At 40.3% G+C, this 14,010-nt stretch overlaps 1 protein-coding gene across 1 annotated transcript; it reads left to right on the plus strand.

The window, feature by feature from the left end:
- The first annotated feature begins 2,256 nt into the window (after window positions 1–2,256).
- On the plus strand, window positions 2,257–7,392 carry LOC135123869 (uncharacterized). The gene has a single exon (XM_064048745.1). It carries the CDS (start codon window positions 2,257–2,259, stop codon window positions 7,390–7,392), a length of 5,136 nt encoding a protein of 1,711 aa, XP_063904815.1.
- Window positions 7,393–14,010: the final 6,618 nt, after the last annotated feature.

Consider the following 14,010-nt stretch of genomic DNA (forward strand, 5'->3'; position numbering starts at 1 on the left):
TCTTAAATTTTAGACCCCATGTTAACTTTTGTAAGAGCGAAAACCCAGAAATGATTTTTTCGGTGAAAATAGCCTTAGGGTTCTACTTTAATTTCCACTTCCACTTTTTGCAGTAAATTATTAATTTGTGCTTTAAAAAATTAAAATTATTTTGATTAAAAAATTTTAGTAGGTACACCATAGAAGGTTTTGACTTATCACTTTAATTTGTCATTTTTGACAGCATAATTTTAATTTAGCCATTGAATAGTTATTTTTGTACGACCATTGCTTTTTCGATCGTTTACCGTATAGGTTTCCATAGCAGTAAGTTCAGTTTACGGGTTGCTACGACTAACAACTAATAAGAGGCGAACGGTAAGTAAATTACTTATTGTTCAGCTGAACGGTAAGTAATCATGCATTCAAGATTTTTTTTATTTTAAATTCCATGCGTGTTCGATTTCGACATTTTCGCTATCAGAATCACTCATGATTGATATTTTAAGCAAATAAATCACTCACTAATAGTCGCGGAAAGAAAATTAACTCGAAATCAAGCCAGATCAAATCTAAATCGACAGCGGTCAAAATGGAAACTGATTTTTAAAATTGTTGTTTATATTAATCGAAACCATACTAACAAATTTTAAATTAAAAAACGACCGTGTTGATGTTTGATATAAATTCTTTCAATTTATGAATTTGATAAAAAGACGCAAATCTTTTGATGGTCGTACAAAAAATAGTATAAGCATCACGAACGTTAAGGGGGTTTACTGGTCTCAGACAAATTGGAGACGTCGCTTCGCTCCGTCCCCAAACTTTTGCCTTCGACCAGTAAACACCCCTTACCGTTCTTAATACTTAATATACTATTCCGGTGATCGTTTATTAATGATGCGATTAATGCATGATTTATGATCGAAAATCGTTCATCAATAAGGGCTATTAATGCATGATTTTAGGCAACCAGATATACAAGTCATTTTGTGAAATGTCATATTTCTGAATGTCAAAAATTTCCCAAATGAAGATTCAAAATAGGAAATTGCATAGAAATGGATTCTTTAACTCTTCCTGAAGTAGAAAACGCAAATGTGGGGTCACTAAATTTACTTCCAGAAAGAAACAAAATGCTTTACCAAAAAACCTACGATGAGTCTGTTGCTTGGTGCGCCGGAAAGCTGGTTGTAAGGTATTCGAAATTCGTATTACTTGCATCCTTCTCAGAAATTTCCCAAAAAGGCTCAATAGCACGCTTGTGGCCAAAGTATTCTATGCTTCGATCCACTTTATGCAACCGTCATGATTTGGACATATCCAACTAATGTTTATTCATAAAATTTTTCACTTGTATGTTTGGTTGCAGAACTCATATTTTGAATTTTCAGTAATTTTTTAAAAATTACGATCACCGGAAAAGTATTGTAACTAACTCGACTGTTAATTGGCGATTAATAATATCGACCATTAACGCGCTCGTTCCTCGCGCGTTAAAATATCTCGATTATTAATCGCCTTTATTAACAAACTTGTTCGTTAAAAATAGATAATTTTTCCAATTTCTACTAATAAAATGCTCATTTTGTATGTCAAATTTCACTATTAAAACAATAGTTTAATCGAAAGGATGAATAAAATGTGTTTCGTACATATGTTTATGGTTGCGAAAGATAGGCACGCAGCAATTCCTGTCCACCCCCTTATTGCCTACCCTTAACTACCACCCGCCGATAATCCCCACCCACACAAGAAAGCCGCCCTCTGGGAGAAGAAAATTTAAAAACATTTTGTAACGAATTTGGATGGTTGTTCGTTAACCGTCGAAGTGAGAACCTCTCGTGGCGGTCCGTTGTTATTGTTGTTTGTTGTTTCATTTTCGTTGTTGCAAGAGGCCCCAGCGCCTTTTCTTCGTATCTACAAAAGGCCCAGGTGCCTTCAATCAAGAGAAATCGTCGAGGAAGATCGTTGCAATCAGGGTGAGTCCGTTGTCCATCTTCCTTATATTGTTGTTTGCTTATATGACTTGCGTCGTAAACATATGGTCCTTCGAGCCGGATTGTTTAATTAGCTCATGGTTTACAGTGTTTTGTTTCGTGGTACGCTGCAAAAGCTGTTCATATATTTCGCGTGCACACTTTTGCGCTCATTTCTTTGTGCAGTAGAATTGGTTTTATAGGTAGGGTTGCTTGACCTTGAACGAGGGTGCTAACGGAAACGGAACACGTGTTCGTAAAATTTGCTTTGTGTTGAAAAAGATCCGTAAAATTTGTAATGGCTGTAAAACTGAAGGAGGCTAGAGCAATGCGAGCCCTTGCGTATAATCAAATGGTAGAGACCCACGACGTAGCCTCTTCCGCGTTAGTACAAACTACGCTCAAGGGTTTATTTTCATTCCGGTACCAACGCGTTGAGGAAGTTGTACAGGATTTTCGAAAGTATCACGCGGCAGTTATTTCTTGCCTATCTAGCTTAACCGAACCGGATTTTGAAAGCGAAGATGCGGTGAGGAAAGAATTTGATCGATTGTATTGTGAAACCGGAGTCGCATATGGCGAACTTTTTCCCGCGTCCTCGGCATTGAATACTCCCACTCCTAGTGATCATAGTCAAACGAGACAAAATAATATTCGTTTACCAAAAATCTCGTTGCGAAACTTCGACGGCGATTTTGTGAAATGGTACCCGTTCATTCAAACGTTTAATACGGCAATTCACAATAACGAATCCTTACCCCCCGTTGACAAATTTCAGTATTTGCTTAGTTGCCTGTCCGGTGAAGCATTAAATCTGATAAAGTCGTTAACATTATCAGAGGATAATTATCCGATAGCATATAAAATTCTAACCGATCGGTATGACGACAAACGCAAATTGGCAGCTCAATTTTTTCACGGGATTATGTCCATCCCAAAGCTAACAAGGGAGTCTGCAAAAGCACTTCGCTCAGTACTCGACAGTTTCAAAGAGCATCGCGGGGCTTTGGAAGCTTTAAAAATTGCTGACAATTTAGAAGATTTTTTGTGGTTTAGCATTCTGTTAGATAAGGTAGATGTGAATACTAGGAAGGCTTTTGAGGCCGAATGTCGGATTCAAAAGATTGATTTTCCAACTCGCGAGGATCTAGAAAACTTTATTGAATCGCATTGTAAAGTACTAGATTGTTGTCCGGATCCCACAGGAGTTGCTCGCCTGAAATCGTTTAATTTAAGTGGCCCTAAAAGTCACAACAAGGCGTCATTTGTTGTTACGTCTAACTCAGTAAAAAAATGTCCGCTTTGCACCGAAACTCACAACGTCGTAAAGTGTCCAACATTTGTACAAGCGTCGCCCTTTGATCGATATTCATTGATAAAACCTACTAGGACTTGTTTTAATTGCCTTAAAGAAGAACACGCGGTGAGTAAATGCCCATCAAAGGGGTGCTGCCGTGATTGTGGTGGACGACACCATACGTTATTGCATTTTAAATCTCGTAAAACCTCGCATGCGCCATCGGAACCTGATACCACGGAGGCAGATACAAACAGAACTCCGTCAGAGTCTCTCACTTCTTGCATTGTTCATTCACTTGTCAGTCCCTTGAGTTACAAAAAAAATATCTTGTTGGCGACCATAGTGTTGGAAATTCGCGATAGATGGGGAAATTTCCAAACTATGCGCGCTTTGTTGGATCCCGGTAGCCAGGCGTCTTTTATTGAGAGTGCCAGTCTCAATAAATTGGGTCTACTCAAAACCAGATCGACAGTATCGATTTCTGGAGTAGGCCAAATTATAACCAATGCATCGTACATTACATCTACGCAGATACGGCCGCGTAAATCTCGGCGGCCGACTCTAGATTTAGAATTCCATGTACTTCCACGTATTTGCGGCAAGCTCCCGGCATCACCAATAGACCCATCACAATCTCAGTTCTCTCGGGAGCTGGATCTCGCGGATCCCAGCTGGTACAAACCGGGTTCCATTGATGTGTTGTTGGGGGCAGACGTATATTCGGCGATTGTCTGCAACCACATGGTGGACCATACCGCAACACCCGCCATGGTTAAAACTATATTTGGGTGGGCTTTGCTGGGTCCGATTCAATCCACGTCGTTACCATCTATGCAGGCATTACATATATCGCTCCAGCCCTCATTGAACGACGAAGTACAAAAATTTTGGTCCGTCGAAGAAGTCCCATTCAGGACAATTGTTGCACCATCTGACTCACAAGCTGAGGCAATCTTTAGACAGAGTATTTTTCGAGACCCGGGTGGTAGATTTGGCGTCGCGCTCCCATTTAAAACCGACGTAGTACCTAGTTTTGTAGACTCTAAAGCTATAGCAGATAGACGACTTCTTGCTCTTGAACGTCGTTTAAGTAAACAACCCGACATTCGAGCACTGTATTTGGACTTCATGCGTGATTATTTGACGTCCAATCACATGTCTTTACTCACGGACGAATTCCCTGAGGGTGATTCGTTTTATATCCCTCATCATGGGATAATCAAACCCGAAGGGAATCTGAATAAGATTCGCGTAGTGTTCGACGCCAGTTGCAAGGCGTCTAATAATATTTCCTTAAACGACACAATTCTCATTGGTCCCAAACTGCAGGCAGACATTGCCCAATTATTGTTAGTTTTTCGAATGAAACCAGTTGCCTTTACCTGCGACATTCGTCAGATGTACAGACAAATCTTGATTGCTCCCGAACATCGACGTTTTCAATTAATCCGTTTTCGATTCGACGCGTCGGACCCAATCCAATCGTACCAGTTAAACACCGTTACGTATGGAGTTGCTTCTGCCCCTTTTTTGGCTATCCGGACCCTGCTGCACTTGGCAGACCTGGGCCACTTACAGTTCCCTTTGGCTTCCAAGGCATTGAGAGAAAATCTTTACGTCGACGATCTTGTCTGTTGTTCTGAGTCACTAGAAGAGGCAACGGAATTAAAGTCACAGTTAATTCAGTTATTGTCTTCGGCGTGTTTCGAGCTGAGAAAGTGGGCTAGCAATTGTGTGGAATTGTTGGAGGATATTCCCGAGGGCCACAAGCAGCTACAACCTTCCAATTTTGATAAGGACTTGCGAGTCGCCTTAAAGGTACTAGGGTTACAATGGGATGCTGCATGTGATAACTTTTCATTCTCCGTAAAACCGAATGATTTACCTTGCACAAAAAGGAACATTCTGTCGGAAATTGCTCGGATCTATGATCCTCTCGGATTCTTATGTCCTGTCTCGTTTTTGGCAAAATATATTATACAGTTGCTCTGGAAGGCCGGTGTTGACTGGGATCAAGAGGTTCCGATACCGATTAGTCAATTGTGGAATAATCTAAAAGAGCAACTTCCCACTCTATCATCTGTAAAGATACCACGCCACGTACCACTCGTTGTCACATCGGACTGTCAGTTACATGGGTTTTGTGACGCATCGGAAAGAGGATACGGTTGTGTAATTTACCTGAGAACAATTACACAGGGCATACCAACAATTCGGTTGTTGATTGCGAAATCCAAAGTCGCGCCTTTGAAATGTGTCTCCATTCCTAGGCTGGAGTTGTGTGGAGCAGTACTGCTGGCCAAATTGATTGATTTTGTTAAAAAGGCACTGGAAAGCACAGTGAATTTCAGTCGCATATTTGCCTGGACGGATTCGTCTATCGTGTTGTCGTGGATCCGTTCTTCACCTAGTCGTTGGAAGGTGTTTGTAGCCAATAGAGTTTCTTACATTCACGATCGAGTACTACCTAGTTGGTGGAGGCACGTACCTACTTCCGATAACCCCGCTGACGTAACATCACGCGGGCTCTTGCCGGAGGATTTTGTCTCAAGCTCCTTATGGTGGGCGGGCCCGTCATTCTTGAAACTTCGCGAACAGTATTGGCCTCAAGAATCACCTGTTGGGTCAGTCGACACAGACTTAGAAATTCGCAAGATCGAGCTATTTGTTGCTCAAACCAAAGAGCCTACTATTGGTGAAACGTTGGTCTGTCGGTTTTCCTCGCTTAGGAAAATACAAAGAATTGTTGCTTATTGCCGGAGAGCGGTGCGAAAGGAGAAAGGTTCTTCATTGTCGCTGACGGCGGCAGAACTCTTTGAGTCACTTTTGTACCTCATAAGCGAGGTTCAAAAAACTGTCTTTGCCCAAGAATTGTCAAGGCTTCAAAGAAGAGAGCCCTGTTCTAAAAGATTGTTAAATTTGTCACCTTTTGTGGACGAGAAGGGAATTTTACGCGTAGGTGGGCGGCTTCGTCATTCAACTTTGCCGTCGGCTTCTAAATTTCCGGCCTTACTTCCGAGCAAACATCACCTTACAGATTTGTTGATTCGTCAAATTCATGAAGATAATTTTCATTGTGGCATAAATACAACCATGTACTTATCTCGTCAAATTGTATGGATTCTGTCCCCTCGGCGCACAGTTCGACGTGTGCTGTCCTCTTGCGTTCGGTGTTTTAAAGCTCACCCTTTATCTGCACAGCCAAAAATGGGCGATCTACCCGCCATGCGAGTATCCGAGGCAAAACCCTTTAGTTGCGTTGGTGTAGATTACGGTGGACCCTTTTTAGTCTCGGTTGCTAGGATTAGAGGGGCAACTGTGATAAAGGCGTATTTGTGCTTATTCATCTGCTTCGCCACCAAGGCGGTACACTTGGAAGTGGCATCTAGTTTGTCCACGGATGCATTTATCGCGGCACTTCGTCGTTTTGTTAGTCGCCGTGGTCGATGTACACACATATTTAGTGATTGTGGGACCAATTTTTCCGGGGCAAATCGCGAGTTTGTAAAGACGATGAGAACAGCGGCCGAATCACAGTTGATTCAATGGACTTTTAATCCCCCCGCGGCACCTCACTTTGGAGGCATTTGGGAGAGTGGGATTAAGTCGGTTAAGACCCATCTATCTAGAGTTGTTGGCACCCAGATCATGTCTCTAGAAGAGTTCAACACATTGATAATCCAAATTGAGGCAATGCTCAACTCGCGTCCTCTCTGTAATATGAGCTCTGACCCAAACGATTTGGCTCCCTTAACCCCGGGTCATTTTCTTACCATGGAGCCACTCACATCGCCTCCAAACCCCGACCTATCTCATTTGAAAATTTCAAGGTTGTCTCGATGGCAACTAGTGCAGCATATGCAACAAGTATTTTGGCGTAGGTGGAAAAACGAGTACCTTCATAGCTTGTATCAGCGCGGCAAATGGGCAGTCTCTAAGCACGTAGACAATGTCGAAATAGGTACGGTAGTCCTCATCAAGGACGATAATACGCCTCCCTTGCAATGGAGGATGGGTCGCATCGTGGAGTTATTCCCTGGAACTGACTCTATCGTTCGCGTTGCCACGGTTAAAACCAGTCACGGGACGATGAAACGGCCCCTTGTCAAATTGTGTCCGTTGCCCAACCAATAAAACCAATGTCGAATCTTTAAAACCTGTTGTATATATATTAGTTGTAGTTGTTCTTTTTTTTTTTGTCTTTTTCTTCCTTTCTGCTTAGTTAATTTTAGTATTTGTAGCTCATTGCAAGCGTAACTTGTAAATAAAATACTGGATCCGTATTTTGGTGGGCGGTATGTTTCGTACATATGTTTATGGTTGCGAAAGATAGGCACGCAGCAATTCCTGTCCACCCCCTTATTGCCTACCCTTAACTACCACCCGCCGATAATCCCCACCCACACAAGAAAGCCGCCCTCTGGGAGAAGAAAATTTAAAAACATTTTGTAACGAATTTGGATGGTTGTTCGTTAACCGTCGAAGTGAGAACCTCTCGTGGCGGTCCGTTGTTATTGTTGTTTGTTGTTTCATTTTCGTTGTTGCAAGAGGCCCCAGCGCCTTTTCTTCGTATCTACAAAAGGCCCAGGTGCCTTCAATCAAGAGAAATCGTCGAGGAAGATCGTTGCAATCAGGGTGAGTCCGTTGTCCATCTTCCTTATATTGTTGTTTGCTTATATGACTTGCGTCGTAAACAAAATGTTTATAGCAACCCTTTATTCACACTGTCATTGACAACACGAATAAAGTAAAAAAATTAAAAAATCGCACTACCACTGAAATTTTCGTTGCTATGGATGTGTGGATATTCAACTAAAATTTGCCATGCTTGATAGTCCACCTCCTGTGAAACAATCCTAGTGAAAGTTCAGGAGCATCGTTTGAATTTGACCGTGACGAAACTACAGGCAGCTTAGGCAATTTACCTTCTTCAAATGTTCATCATATTAGTAATAGTACAATTAATACATATTTATGTATGTATATGGATTACCCAAATAATACATTTTTTGAAAAAAATTTGCGAAATTGGAAAAAATCTTGTATGAGACACGTGAACTCAAAAACATTATCACGCTCAGCTTCGCGTCGTGTACTAAACTGTTTTTTCGTTGCATAAAATTCACTTTTATTCACTTATACCATAAATAGCCTATTATTGCAGCTTTTAGAAAAGAAACAGAATGATCGATTTCAAACTTAAATGAAGGAAATTGTTCAGTCTACCTGAACAGGGGTTTGGGCGTAGCCAATTTGTCCACCCTACTCCCACCCGTTTTAGGGTAGTTTACCTAATTTTTATTATTTCATGCTCTCGGGGAGTCGTCGAGAAGTATCGAGAGGGTTAAAACGTGCCGACCCGAGAGACCGGCATTTTACAATTTTTGTGCGATTAAATAAACCGTGTAACTAAAAGGTGATTTTTATTTCGCGCAAAACATTTTGGTCCTTCGAGCAGGATTTCTCGCGGAATTAGTGGTACTGTTCTCGCCTGTATCGTCGATAAAAGCTTCACGTCCAAGACACTCTTGAGCATCGTGGCATCCAACGACGACAGCATCCCCAGAACTTCTGCAACAGCTTCACGTCCAAGGCAATCTTGAGCATCGTGACATCCAACGACGACATCCACAAATCGTACACGACTTCGGTAACAGCTTCACGTCCAAGGCAATCTTGAGCATCGTGACATCCGAAGACGACAACATCGCCAGACTGTAGAGAACTTCTTCAGCAGCTTCACGTCCAGGGCAATCCTGAGCATCGTGACATCTGACGACAACCAGTTTAAATATTAAGCGGAGCGTAGACGACTTCTTCAGCAGCTTCACGTCCAAGGCAATCTTGAGCATCGTGACATCTGACGACGACACATCGCCAGACTGTAGAGGACTTCTTCAGCAGCTTCAAGTCCAAGACGACTTCGCCAGCAGCTTCACGTCCAAGGCAATCTTGAGCATCGTGACATCTGACGACAACAGCATCGCCAGACCGTAGACGACTTCTTCGGCAGCTTCACGTCCAAGGCAATCTTGAGCATCGTGACATCTGACGACAACAACATCGCCAGACCGTAGACGACTTCTTCGGCAGCTTCACGTCCAGGGCAATCCTGAGCATCGTGACATCTGACGACAACCAGTAAGTGCAGTTCATTCCTTTTTTTCATTAGTCCTGTATTTTGTATCAGGGTCAAGTAGATTATCGTTGGATCATTAGTGAACAATGACTACTGAACAACTTTCTGGTTTAAATATTAAGCGGAGAACGCTAAAACGCAAATTATCTATGGCTCAAAACGTAATAAACGATTTAAAGTCATCTAAAGAAAGTACAGCTTGTTTGTCAATAGTACAAGTATGTTTGACTATAACCAGGTCAATTTATGACGAATTTTTCGACATTCAAAGTCAAATTGAGGAACTGGAAATTATTTTAAAACAAACATCTACGGCAGATCAGCGTATCACTTTTGACAAGGAATTTTATATCGTTGTGTGCGAATTAGAAGCATTGAAAGCCAAATATTCAGCCAAATCTGCAAAAAAATATGATATTCCTATCGTTCAAAATAGCGCTGTTAATGTAAAACTGCCAGAATTAACATTTAGAGTAACAGCAAAATCAACAACAACAAATTTAAATACCAATTCTAACAGATCGGTAACGTGTCCATATTGTTCCGATCCTCATAATTTATTTTGTTGCGCAAAATTCATTAACCTAATGGTTACAGATAGGTTAAAGATCGTGAGCTCCAAAAAACTATGTTCTAATTGTTTTCAGAACAGTCATAAAGTTACGGAATGTAAATCATCGTATGTCTGTAAAATTTGTAAAGGACATCACAATACGTTGTTGCATGTAGACAATCCCGAGCCGAACGAAATACCAAGTACTAGTACTGACAATAATCAAGTCGAATCAGATCAATCCGTTGTTCTTAAGGGAAATTCTCAACAAGTTTATTTTAGTAAAGTACTTCCAACAGCCCAAGTACAAATTTATGGTAAATTTGGAAATAAACATCAAGTGCGGCCACTGTTAGATAGTGGCTCCGAATTAAATTTTATTTCAGAGCGAAAATTATTAAATCTTAAATCACAACCGAACGTTTTGTCAATCGCTGGTGTCAACCGTTGTAATACTAGTGCCTCACAATTAGCAAGTATTAAAATTAATTCTAATTACCGACATTATGATTTAAACCTTTCATGTGTTATTTTGCCACAAATCTCGGAATTTTTACCATCCAGGTCATTTTCAATCGCTAATTTAGAATTTCCGCACCACAACAAATCACCAGATCCTGCATTTCATGTCAAAGGGACGATAGATTTATTGTTAGGTGCTCAAGCCTTCTTCGAAATTTTACAGCCTAATCGGAGATGTTTGAATAAGGATTTTATTCTACAGGAAACTAAATTCGGTTGGGTAGTGGTTAATGCTCATGGAGATAATCCGGGGGTTGTAAAACAGGGTTCTTCTTATTATGTCCAACCCGTCCTAGAACAGATGGTTGGAAAGTTTTGGCAATTAAATAAATTTAAAACTTCCGCAAAACCTCAATCGGCCGACGAAATCCTGTGCGAAAAGAAATTTATGGAGGGTCATAAACGCTTAGAAATGGGAAGGTATTCGGTACCATTTCCGTTCAAGGCGGAAAACCCAAACTTAGGTACATCTCGGGATGGTGCCATAAAACGTTTTAAATCTTTAGAATGTAAATTCCGAAAGGATGAGAATTTTAAGTTATCCTTTTCGGCAGTAATTACAAAGTATTTACAACAAGGTCATGCGGTACAAGTTCCTGAAAACGAAATTGATAATCCACGTAATTATTTACCACACCACGGTGTTCTTAAAGAAAGTACCACAACACAATTACGTATTGTGTTTAACGCATCATTTAGATCATCTAATCATAAAAGCTTAAATGACGAGTTATTAGTTGGTCCAAAAATCCACTCGTTTTTATATCCAATTTTATTACGTGAAAATGTCACACATTCTGATGATCTTAAGGTACTAACAAATATTATTTTCGAAATTGAAGAACGACGTCAGGCCGTCTATTCAAAGGCAGTAGTACACAATAAAGGTCAATCACCATCAGATTTATTATTAAGGTACTCATCATTTTCAAAATTAATTAAGGTAGTAGCCTTTTCTTTACGATTTTTGTACCATATTATAAAATTAATTGTACAGCAGACACACTTGCGTCAGTTACATGCTGGTCCGCAAGCGACTTTAGCAGTTATTAGAGAAATATATTGGCCTATCGGCAGACGTGACATAATTAGAAAAATTCTCCACGAATGTGTACTTTCCAGACGTTCGAAACCGATTCCCTACGAAGAAATAATGGGAAATTTACTCGAAGGTAGAGTAAATCTAGTACGACCATTTCTTAATTGTGGGGTCGATTACGCCGGCCCAATTCTAATCCGAGAAGGGAGGGGTCGTGGAAAAAAGTCTTATATTTGTTTGTTTGTTTGTTTTGCCACCAAGGCAATTCACCTAAAATTAGTCACCGACTGTAATTCGTCAGCCTTTATTGGAGCCTTCAAAAAATTTATGTCTCGAAGAGAGAAACCTTCAAATATTTACTACGATAACGCATTAAATGTTAAGGGAGCCAATCGCGAATTACGAGTCATACATTTCGGTGTTATTAAATCTGATGCGTTTTATCCCACCTCGCTCACCACACGTTGGTGGAATTTGGGAAGCAGGCATTAAGTCCATGAAATACCATCTAAAACGAGTTATAGGGCAGTCATTGTTCACATGTGAGGAAATGTATACCTATTTGACATTGATCGAGGCGTGTCTTAACTCACGACCTATAACTCCATTATCCTCAAATCCCGACGATCTATCCGCACTTACCCCTGGCCACTTTCTGATCGGTACTGCACTTACGTCACCTGCCGAACCTGATGTAAGCGACATCAACATTCACCGACTGGGTCAATGGGAAAAGATCCAGCAGTTACGACAACATTTCTGGAAAAGGTGGTCCAGGGAGTATTTGGTCGAGCTTCAACAACGATCGAAGTGGGCAACTTCCGTCCGATCGGCCACTGTGGGCGACATCGTCATCGTGCACGAGGATAACGTGCCCCCGTTGTGTTGGTGTCTCGGTCGAGTTGAAATCGTACATCCAGGTCGCGATGGTGAAATAAGGACTGTGTCAGTGCGAACCAGAAACGGGATAGTGCAAAGATCAGTGCGGAAATTGAGCCCGTTACCAATGTAATGCGCAATTGGGCTATACATGTGTATATATATTTCATTTTATTATTGCACTCTTGTTAATTTAAATTTAATTCCTGTTATATAATCTTAGTTGACATGTACTCATTTATTTAGGCATTTTTTGTTTCTTTATTATTATGTACTATTTATCACAATAAGTAGGTCATCCTTGAAGTTAGTACTTCAACGGGGGGACTATGTTCAGTCTACCTGAACAGGGGTTTGGGCGTAGCCAATTTGTCCACCCTACTCCCACCCGTTTTAGGGTAGTTTACCTAATTTTTATTATTTCATGCTCTCGGGGAGTCGTCGAGAAGTATCGAGAGGGTAAAGACGTGCCGACCCGAGAGACCGGTAATTTTTATATTATTTGTGCGTTATTAAATAAACCGTGTAACTACGAGTAAAAGGTGATTTTATTTCGCGCAAAACAGAAATAAAGGAAAATTTCACTGAAATTGCATTTTTGATGTCCACGATCGAGGAAATCTGTGTTTATAAATCTGCTATAAAATTTTTAATAATAATAATTAGCAACACTTATGAACTTAATAGAAGATACGACACCCTATTACACTTACATTCCATCTCCGTTCCTTGAAAATAACAAATACAAATTATACTGGGATCGCACAATACTTACAGACTTAAACATTAGAGCTAACAGACCAGACATCATACTTATCAAAAAACACACGAACGAAGCCATTCTGATTGACATTGCTATTCCTAACACAAACAACATTATTCAAACATACCACACCAAGATTTCAAAATATCTACAATTATCGATAGAAATGAAATCCATGTTGAATCTTAAAAAGTTTTCAATTCTACCCTTAGTTATCTCTAATGTAGGTGTAGTCCCAAATAGCTTAGTTGAGAATTTAAAGTCTTTGCATTTGAATGATTCAATAATTGTCAAAATTCAAAAAACTGTTTTGTTAGGAACATGTCACATTGTTCGTAAGTTTCTCGAACAGTCAGATTAGATTAGCACCAGCAGGTCAGAGTAATGTAGGTCACTTTCCAAGTGATGCGCGGATAAATGATCGGTAGTTACGCTAGACTTTTGGGGATGGGGTGAGATTAGAGAATAATAGCAGACTAATTTGTATGGTGTAATTCTAGAATCTCGAAAGTTATTTTGTTAATCTAATCAATGCATATCAATACTTGGTCTTAGTAACCGTAATGGTAGAAGTCTTGCCTGAATGCCGGTCATTTCCGGGTCAGTGGTGGGTCTTAATGAAACACAAAAGGAGGGGTATTCATAAAACACAAGTGTGGGAATATAATATTTTATACAATTCAAGTTCTATTTATTGAAGAAAATTTTGAGGGGATGTCATCACGTTGTTGGTGGGGAGACATTTTGGTTACCGTTGGACAGACTACATAACAACTTTAAAACATCTTCAAGATTTCAAAGCATTCGGTTTTGCATTTTCTGAATAAATCAATAAAATAAATTTAGGCATTCATTAA

This window comes from Zophobas morio, unplaced genomic scaffold (assembly GCF_036711695.1).
Source record: "Zophobas morio isolate AGI-343-1 ecotype UQ-CSIRO unplaced genomic scaffold, CSIRO_AGI_Zmor_V1 ptg000006l, whole genome shotgun sequence".
Taxonomy (NCBI): Eukaryota; Metazoa; Arthropoda; class Insecta; order Coleoptera; family Tenebrionidae; genus Zophobas; species Zophobas morio.

Coding starts and splice junctions, on each gene's coding strand:
- LOC135123869 (XM_064048745.1), top strand. CDS start 2,257: ATGGCTGTAAAACTGAAGGAGGCTAGAGCAATGCGAGCCCTTGCGTAT.